The sequence below is a fragment of the Physella acuta genome, unplaced genomic scaffold (genome assembly GCF_028476545.2).
Source record: "Physella acuta isolate Inbredline_101_S28 unplaced genomic scaffold, ASM2847654v3 ptg000166l, whole genome shotgun sequence".
NCBI classification, from domain to species: Eukaryota; Metazoa; Mollusca; class Gastropoda; family Physidae; genus Physella; species Physella acuta.
In genome coordinates, this window is record NW_026731685.1 from 783,672 (window position 1) to 794,395 (window position 10,724).

General features: G+C 31.5%; 1 protein-coding gene across 1 annotated transcript; it reads right to left on the minus strand.

Moving 5' to 3' along the window:
* Nucleotides 1–956: 956 nt before the first annotated feature.
* Nucleotides 957–7,439, minus strand: LOC131936073 (putative D-lactate dehydrogenase, mitochondrial). The gene is made up of 4 exons (XM_059292927.1): nucleotides 7,318–7,439; nucleotides 6,226–6,316; nucleotides 3,216–3,327; nucleotides 957–1,691 (listed from the first exon to the last, which is right to left on the minus strand). The coding sequence occupies exons 1-4, from the start codon at nucleotides 7,354–7,356 to the stop codon at nucleotides 1,523–1,525; spliced, it is 411 nt and encodes a 136-aa protein (XP_059148910.1). The 5' UTR covers nucleotides 7,357–7,439; the 3' UTR covers nucleotides 957–1,522.
* Nucleotides 7,440–10,724: the final 3,285 nt, after the last annotated feature.

A 10,724-nucleotide genomic window follows, 5' to 3' on the forward strand; every position in this document is an offset into this window, starting at 1 on the left:
AGATACAAGTCTTAATTAAAAAATGAAACACACATGGCCAACAAACCAAAAGGCAGACACAGATACAAGTCTTAATTTAAAAATGAAACACACATGGCCAACAAACCAAAAGGCAGACAAAGATACAAGTCTTAATTAAAAAATGAAACACACATGGCCAACAAACCAAAAGGCAGACAAAGATACAAGTCTTAATTAAAAAATGAAACACACATGGCCAACAAACCAAAAGGCAGACACAGATACAAGTCTTAATTAAAAAATGAAACAAACATGGCCAACAAACCAAAAGGCAGACAAAGATACAAGTCTTAATTTCATAAGGGTTACACAGAGTTTACATTGCATGTATACTACTTGCATACTTGTCTAGAAAAAAAAAAGGTTTTGTAGGGAAAATGTTTTCATATAACATTAACTTGTTGCAATTTTTTTTGTTAGACATTTAGGTATGTAGTATACTAGTCACAAGAGTAGACTGGGTGTTACTACATAGCCCCCCCCCCCCCTCCAAGAATGGAGTATCCACCACATGCACCAAGAGACAATGTTTTAATTCATGTTTACGTCAACATAAATAAACCTGGGAGCAATACAGAACCTATTTTTAGAGGCCCTAGTTGTAGTTTAAAAATTTGAATCACCCAGCATAGTTATGTAATCAAGTTTAATAACAGTATATTTATTAGTAAAAGTATAACTAACAACTTTGAACAGAAGAATTTATATTCCAGCATATTTATGTAATAAATAAGTTGAAATAGCACAGCATAATTCTTTACGTAAAAAATAGTAAATATCATAGTATTATTACCACCAACAGTAACAAGAAGAGAATTTTTTTTTTGAAAAAGTAAAAAAATTTCTTATGTGGGGACATACTTATATATATATATATATATATATATATATATATATATATATATATATATATATATATATATATATATAGCTACTCCTGACAGCCTTATAATACTTATAAAAAAAAAAAGAATTTCAATTTAAAAAAAAAAGAGAAACATGCACTGGGTAATACTTAGCTGAGCCAAAAAAATAGTTTTCTTTTATAATTCCAAAAAGGATGTTAATTATGGTACTCCTTTCTTGTTTTACAAATAAAAATTTCACAGGATACTTCTAGTCTATAAAAAGTTAATTTTTAAAGCTCCCCAAACCCCAAGAGCCAATATTTTCCACTTTACAAATACCCAGTCACTAGACATTAATACCCAAGGGAAATAATTACATTTTACTTACTCTTTTAAATTAGATGTATTGTTTAAAATAAAAAAAATACTTGGTATGTTTCTTTGATATAATTAGAGAAACAAACTGCAACAAGCAAAATGGAAAAAAAAGACATGATTTTTCAAAATTTTGTAGAACATTTCCGCTATCACAGGATAAGGGCATGTGTGTATATAAATAAATACATAGGATTATTACCTAGAAGAAAATAACATCACATAATTCAACAAGGTGAACAGTTTTAAACTGTCACAAACATTTCGACAGTACTCTCTTAGAAGAACATTTTCCCAGGATTCATGATACCATTGGGGTCAAAACATTTCTTGACCTCTTTTAACACTTGTATTCCAGTCTCCCCAAATTCTTTAGTTAGGAGTTTGCGTTTACCCATGCCAATGCCATGTTCACCTGTGCAGGTACCGTCCTTCTCCATGGCTAGACTGGAATGGTAAAAATAAAACCTGTCACAAATAAGTTACATTAATACACCATGGCATCAAAAATGTCAATAAGCTTTCCTTAAGATGATCTAAAAAAATATCCTTGTGATTTTTTGTGTGATTTTGATTCCAAAATAAAAAGAATAAGAAAATGTTATTCATGTTATAAATATCTAGCGACAGGTAGCATGGGTGAGAAAATAAAAGCTTGATTCTCAATTGTGTTCCAGTTTTCCTGGCTAATCAGCAAAAGTCTGAGCTGGTAATTATGAGATAAAGGTGCCAGCTGTGGTCTCCTATTACTTCTACCTTTGATTTTTACATCAAGTAAAAAAAAAAATCTGAATATTTTAAAATGGCAACTCAAATGTATTGGGTTTTTTGATTTACACAAAAAGCATCTAGCCAACAATACAAAAACCAAATCTTGTAAAATAACAGTTATATAGTTATATAAGAAAATGGATTTTCTTTTTTCTCCCCTTCCCTGTCACAATCTACTGACTGAGGCTCTGGCTCCAACATATTCTCTAGCACAGTGGTTCCCAACCTTTTTCGAGTGGCGACCCCCTTTTATAAAAAGCAAGTGACCAGCGACCCCCATAGAATTAAAAAGCCGAAATTAGTAGGGAAAATAAGCACTAAAATAAGATTTTCTAGTAGACTTTCAATATGAACTACTCTTGATAACTGTTTTAATAGCATGAGTAAAATTGCATACTATTCACTAAACCTTCGTGGTTATTTAACATTTACGTACATGATGAGATTTTCTCTTATTGTTTTTTTTTTTTTTTTTGCTTGGAATTTTCTATCGCGACTTCATTTGATGCTTGCACTAATGCTGGTGAAAACTTCCTGTTCGATCAAGTCTCTGGCGTTTGCAACTAGCTTCTTACCGACGAAAGAACTCCATGTATTTTTTGGTGTGTTCCGAATGACTCTTCTCAAATGACGTTTTAGTTTTGAAGATTTCATTGATTCGTGACTGAGAACAACTTTGTACAGTGCACTTTGTTTCTTCTCTATTATATTTCCAGTGATGTTAATGAAGCCGAATTAAAAAAATGCTTCTAAATATTTATGTTTTGTTTCAAATTACTAAGGTTTAGTATACCAGTTGGTGACCCCCCAGAAAGACCTTCGCGACCCCCAGGTTGGGAACCCGTGCTCTAGCAGTTATATAAACCTGATACATTTGAGCTGATGCAGAACTCAACAAAAAAAACATGCAAGCAAGTAGTTTAGAGCAGGGGTCTCCAAACTTTTCAGTCCGAGGGCCGCATTAACTATCAAATTTCAGTTTGGGGGCCAGTTTCTTCCAGGGGCCAGTTTCTTCCAGGCATGTCTTTGGTTTTTCTGGCCAAAGTTCCTCAGCTATCACCAACAAACAAATTTTCCTTGTACAAAAAGATCTCCGCGGGCCGGATGAGAGGACTTCGCGGGCCGCATCTGGCCCGCGGGCCGTAGTTTGGAGACCCCTGGTTTAGAGCAACAGTAGACAGGCAATCTTCAAGTACTCACTAAGCCATTTTAAAATGAAGATCTTGAACTTTTAAAAATGTCTCTTTGTCTGCATGGTTAACAGGGAAAAGTACATGGAAATTTCCATCTCCTACATGCCCTACTATTGGTCCTGAAAACATTTAAATAATTAAAAATATTTTTAGATTGGGCTTACATGGCAATTAGCGAAGCTCTTATTAAAAATCTGTCATTTCTCACCACCATCAGAAGCTGTAGACTTTTGTGTTTCAGCCAGACTTTGACGACAGACAATTTATTTGACTATGTTATTCCGAAATGTGATCATCTAATAATCGTAGTTCAAACATCTTTCTTTTTGAGTATTATAAAAATAACAGCTCGTTAAAAATAATTCTGCTATACTGACAAAAAACAGATCACAGATAAGTGACCAAAACTTATAGGTTATTTAGACCTCAAAGAATGTCCATATGACAATTAAGTTTATTGAATACTCAAAAAAAAAAATCATGTTTAATGCATTTTGGAGTAACCTATTCTATGATAATTGATATTATAGGTTATTATTCACACTGATATACTGCATTATGACGATCACGTTAATCGTAAATCTGACGTTCAGATTATTTATATGAACAAAACCTAAGACATATCTCTATTATACTAGCTAATGTATCTATGTTTGTAATTTTCATATTGATTTAGCCACAAAACCTTTACGGCTGTTCATTGCAAATATCATAATCTTACTCCAAAAACTAATTTAACAATCGTACTTTTACTACAAAGTAATTGGCTAGCTTTGGAAAAAAACAAATCTGTATTTATCTATAGGAAGCAAATCCAAAAAGAAAAGCAGGCTGAAATCGGAGTCAATGGCCTCAATGGCACATAACCAGTTGACACGTAATCCTTAATTGTGATGGAAGCATGGTCGAGTCTGCAAAGCTCATGGTTGATAAAAAAAAAAGTCTCGAGTTCAAACCCTCTGGCAGATAAGGCTCGATCCCTCCCAACACTAAAAATTAAGAACAAAGAAGAAGATCTATAGGACAATTATTAGTTACCACAAAGCTCTGTACCGACTTATAGGAAAATAATAAACAGAGTATCAGAATCAAAAGAAAAAAAGGTAACTAAATATAAACTTGCATAACTAAGTTAATAGTACAGCTATTTCCCCTTAAATTACCTTCCCCGACCATAAAAAAAATGATTATTTATTTACTCTAATTATTAATGTTTATCACTTTTGTTCCATTAGGCGAAGAGAGAATAATTTTGTGATTAAATAGTTTCATTTTTTTTAGCAATGTGGACATATGCAATAATTTCTTAATGTTCTTAGTTAAGTATGCAAGCACCCAATAGCAATTAGGGCAGTACATAATAGCCCACAATCTTAAATATATGTATATAAAAATCAAAGTATGTGTGTATGTTTGTCTTACATGTATTACTACACCTTATGAAACTTTGAGGAGTGATAAAAATACTCTAGGGGAGGTTTCTGCGATTTTTCTCTACATACAGCATAGAAAAAGTAAAAGTAAGATGCGGTTTGACAAGGTTCATCCGGATGCCATGAAATTTTGGGAAGTTGATGAGAGTAATCATGAGAAGGTTTCTGCAAGAGGATAATGGTCCTTAACGAGCTACTGATAGTGTTTTAAAGCAAAATATTTCCAGTCGCAGAATTGGTTGAAAAAAACGTGGGTACGTTCACCATCAAATTTCCAAAATTTGTGTGTTGTGTGCTTTTCGCTTTAATCATAAATCTGCCCGACCCACGTTTTTAGTCATCAAATGTATGAACAGTCATCACAAGAACCTGCACAGCTCGAGGAAGCACAAAATCTATGAGCAGTCATTGGTAGATCCCCTAGGGTCGGAAGAAAAATTTATTTTCTACTTTTTAGTACACAAGAAAAACGTGATTTTTTAAAAAGTTTTTTTAAGTATTTTATTTTCTCCTTTTTAGTCCGTTGCTACACATGAAAAACGTGGTTTTTAAAAAGTTTTTTATATAGTTTATTTTCTACTTTATCTAATGACTTAATTAAGTATGACTTGACTAAGTGTTTTTAAATACACGGACTAAAAATATTGAGTGACCGATAGGCTTTAAACAGAGAAGGGGCGTAATTTAATTAAGCTAATTTAGGTCTCTAATTGCTAGTTTTTTATGATTGCATCTGAAATTGTTATGTGAGCTTGGCAGCGCGAGACCCACAGCAGCCTACATGGGTTGTCGCGGCCACAACGCGAGTACTAACCACTATACGATCACGGCCAGCGCGCTCACATCGATTGGGGCAGAAGTAACTGTGTCAATAGGCCTCCAGTCTTGTCGGTATCTTTAGAAATCATGTCCTCAATTTTAGGGTCCTTGGGGCGTAATTTAATTAAGCTAATTTAGGTCTCTAATTGCTAGTTTTTATGATTGCATCTGAAATTGTTAGGCGAAAATAGCCTGCATGCCGAATTTCAGATCTCTAGAGCAATCAGAAGTGGGCTAATTTTCGTTGTCAATTTTAACAACAAACCCACAAACAAACGCGAAGCTGAGTTAAGAAAAACGTGTTAAAAAAATATGAATTACTGAAAAGTAGGATCTATCTATATAATTCTCTTCATTCGGACCATGCGAGACACCAAGACGTAAGCTCAACAGACTATATCACTACCACCCCCACCAATCTGGTGAGCTGTTTACAATCGTAGTGACGGTAATTAGGGGCAGATAATTTAGTTTTAAAACGATTTGAAACTAAGGGGAGAAAATAACATGTTTCTACCTGTAAACTGTTGTCACAGACGGCTGCTTTCACGGAGGGGGAGGAGAGAGACAGAGAGGAGAGGAAAGTGAGGGTGAGATAATCGTCATTCACTAGCTACTGATAGGGTTTTAAAGCAAAATATTTTCAGTCATTGGCAGTGTCGAATTCACAAATTATGAATTACTAAAAAATAGGAATTAAACTAAATAGTGGCATATGCTACGTCGCGGGTCAGCTCGTGGTAATATAAATTGTTTAGCTTTTACCTATTACTTTTGCTTCATCAATCCACTGTCTGGTCTTGACTAAAACTTCAGGTAAGTGAGATACAGGAACACAAACATCAGTTGAGTAAGCCTGAAAAAACAGACTTCTATTTTATTGAAAGACAGCGTTTTCACTTACGCTATACATTTCAAGATCACAAAGTCCGTCTAAAGTTATTACTTTCTCATATATATATGAAGTATAGAGAAAGTCTTGTAATCAAGCAAAAAACAAAAACAAAAAAAATCGAGATCCCTGATTCAGAAAAAATAGTTTTGCAATCTTGTCTGGATGTCTCTCTGTGTGTGTATGTGTGTGTGTGTCTGTAAACACAATAACTTGACTTGAGTACCGTTACAGCTAGGTTGATGAAATTTCACATATAAGTATTATATCAAAATCATAGATCCGTATCAACTTTTGAGAGATTTCCGATAACCGGAACTTTTTCTACTTTCAATTTTTCAAAAGCCTATAACTTGAGTACTATTTCAGATAGATAAATAAAATTTCACATATAAGTAAAAGATCTAATCCTCTGCCTTCTGTCAAATTCATATGCTAAGGTCACTTAAACAGGTGAACTCTACTTCACCTGCCCAGCCTCAGATAACATGTTTTTGTCTTTTAAAACACTGATTTCCGCTGAGCATGGGTTTGACCTCACTATCCCTTCATATGCTAAGATCACAAAAACTGGTTAAATACTTCACCTGCCCCAAGTCCCGCCAAGTCCCAAAGGGCAACTTTAACATTCACATCATAAAAGAAGTCACACCTCAGCTTACATATTTCTGTCTTTTAAAAACACCGATTTTTTTCTATAATATTTTCTGAGATCAAACCTCATTTGAATAATAAATGAATAAATCATTAAAACAAATGTCAAACTAATAATAATGAATTAGACCAATCACATGTGTTGTGATTTCCCACTGTGCATTAAAAATTAATAAGTGTGTTGTCTCAAGGTAAGATAATTTTCCAATTTTACTCCTGTAAAGATGTTTGGGTTTAGCATGGTAAAAAATAATAATAGAATGCATAAGCTAAAACTACTGATGTTTGAAATTCAAAATCAAATTTGTCACCTTGCTACCAGGGACCAAGGCTGTGCTAAAATAAAGCATTTCATGTCTTGCTATCCATAATCTTTTTCTTTCTTCTTTATCTGTGGCAATTTGCAATCCTGATCCTTCATTTGCTTGTATAATTTCCTCTAAAAACAACAAACACCTAGAGTAGGACCTACTATATATATATATATATATATATATATATATATATATATATATATATATATATATATATATATATATATATATATATATATATATATATATATATATATATATATATATATATATATATGTGTACATATATATATATGTGTACATATATATATATATGCATATATATATATATATGTACATATATATATATATATATACATATATATATATATATATATATATATATATATATATTATATATATATATATATATAAATATATATATATATATATATATATATATATATATATATATAAATATATATATATATATATGTATGTACATATATATATATATGCATATATATATATATATATATGTACATATATATATATATATGTACATATATATATATATATATATATATATATATATATATATATATATATATATATATATATGTACATATATATATATGTATATATATATATATGTACATATATATGTGTATATATATATATATGTACATATATATGTGTACATATATATGTGTATATATATATATATATATGTACATATATATGTGTATATATATATATACGAGAAAAATGGCCCGTTGAGGAAGGATACACCGGGCGCTAGGTTGATAGTGCTGTCTCTTTTCTCTAAACTAAAACCAACCCACCCCCCCCCACACACACCCTCCCCCCACCCCCACCCCACACACCCACCCCCCCACCCCCCACCCCACCCCCACCCCCCAAAAAAACATGTCTACCGTCCCATTCAACGAAATATAATTATATACTTTTTCCAGTGTCCGCCCCCTCCCCGAAAATTTTACCCCCGCCCCCGAAAATTTCAAGTACCCCCACCGCTCTCCGGGGAGGAAACAGTCTGAAAGAAACACAGAAACACTGGTGTCGCGCTTAGCCACTACCCGAAGAATTGCATTAAAGAAATTGCAAGAAAACCACTTTTTAGATTAGACACATTAATTAGGCGGTAATTTTATTATAGAGTATCGATGAGGAAACCACCGCCCCCCCCCCCACTCACACCTCCCCCCCCCACTCCCCACCTCCCCCCCCCCCCACTCCCAAAAAAAACATGTCTACCGTCCCATTCAACGAATATAATTACATACTTTTTCCAGTGTCTAACCCCGCCCCCGAAAATTTCAATTACCCCCCACCCCTCTCCGGGTAGGAAAAAGTCTGAAAGAAACACTGGTGTCGCGCTTAGCCACTACCCGAAGAATTGCATTAAAGAAATTGCAAGAAAACCACTTTTTAGATTAGACACATTAATTAGGCGGTAATTTTATTATAGAGTATCGATGAAGAAATTTCTTTTGAGTTGGGGAGGGGGGGGGGGGGGGGGGGCTCAGACGTTCTTACGCGGGGGGTGGAGCTTCGCCCCTACACGAAGAACTGTATGCAAGAAACTCTTCACGCAAACCATTAAGATTAGACAACATTTCCTTTTTATTAACGCGAAAATCAATGACGTCATATAACTGTGAGCACTCTCTGGGTTTGAGATTATTTTCTACTCTATGCTAAATGTGTCGACGTCTTACTTCGTCTTTCGTTTCACTGTGAGAGTTTTTAAATTGCTTGTGTTTTCTCTAGAGCGTTCTTGTCAGATAGAATTTTTTCTTATGTTTTCTCTAGAGCGTTCTTGTCAGACAGAGCGTTCTTGTCAGATACATAGACAGACAGCGAAACTATTAGTATTAATGTACATATATATGTGTATATATATATATATATGTACATATATATGTGTATATATATATATATACATGTACATATATATGTGTATATATATACATGTACATATATATGTGTATATATATATATGTACATATATGTGTGTATATATATATGTACATATATATGTGTATATATATATGTACATATATATGTGTACATATATATGTACATATATATGTGTACATATATATGTACATATATGTGTACATATATATGTACATATATATGTGTATGTATATGCACATATATGTGTATGTATATGCACATATATATATTTATGTATATGCACATATATATATGTATGTATATGCACATATATATATGTATGTATATGCACATATATATATATGTATGTATATGCACATATATATATGTATGTATATGCACATATATATATGTATGTATATGCACATATATATATGTATGTATATGCACATATATATATATGTATGTATATGCACATATATATATATGTATGTATATGCACATATATATATATGTATGTATATGCACATATATATATGTATGTATATGCACATATATATATGTATGTATAATGCACATATATATATGTATGTATATGCACATATATATATGTATGTATATGCACATATATATATGTATGTATATGCACATATATATATGTATGTATATGTACATATATATATGTATGTATATGTACATATATATATGTATGTATATGTACATATATATATGTATGTATATGTACATATATATATGTATGTATATGTACATATATATATGTATGTATATGTACCTATATATATGTATGTATATGTACCTATATATATGTATGTATATGTACATATATATGTATGTATATGTACATATATATATGTTTGTATATGTACATATATATATGTATGTATATGTACGTATATATGTATATGTATGTATATGTACGTATATATGTATATGTATGTATATGTACATATATATATGTATGTATATGTACATATATATATGTATGTATATAGTACATATATATATGTATGTATATGTACATATATATATATATGTATGTATATGTACATATATATATGTATGTATATGTACATATATATAGGTATGTATATATATATATATAGGTATGTATATATATATATGTATATACATACCTATATATATATATATACATACCTATATATATGTACATATACATACATATATATATGTACATATACATACATATATATATATATGTACATATACATACATATATATATGTACATATACATACATATATATATGTACATATACATACATATATATATGTACATATACATACATATACATATATACGTACATATACATACATATACATATATACGTACATATACATACATATATATATGTACATATACAAACATATATATATGTACATATACATACATATATATGTACATATACATACATATATATAGGTACATATACATACATATATATAGGTACATATACATACATAT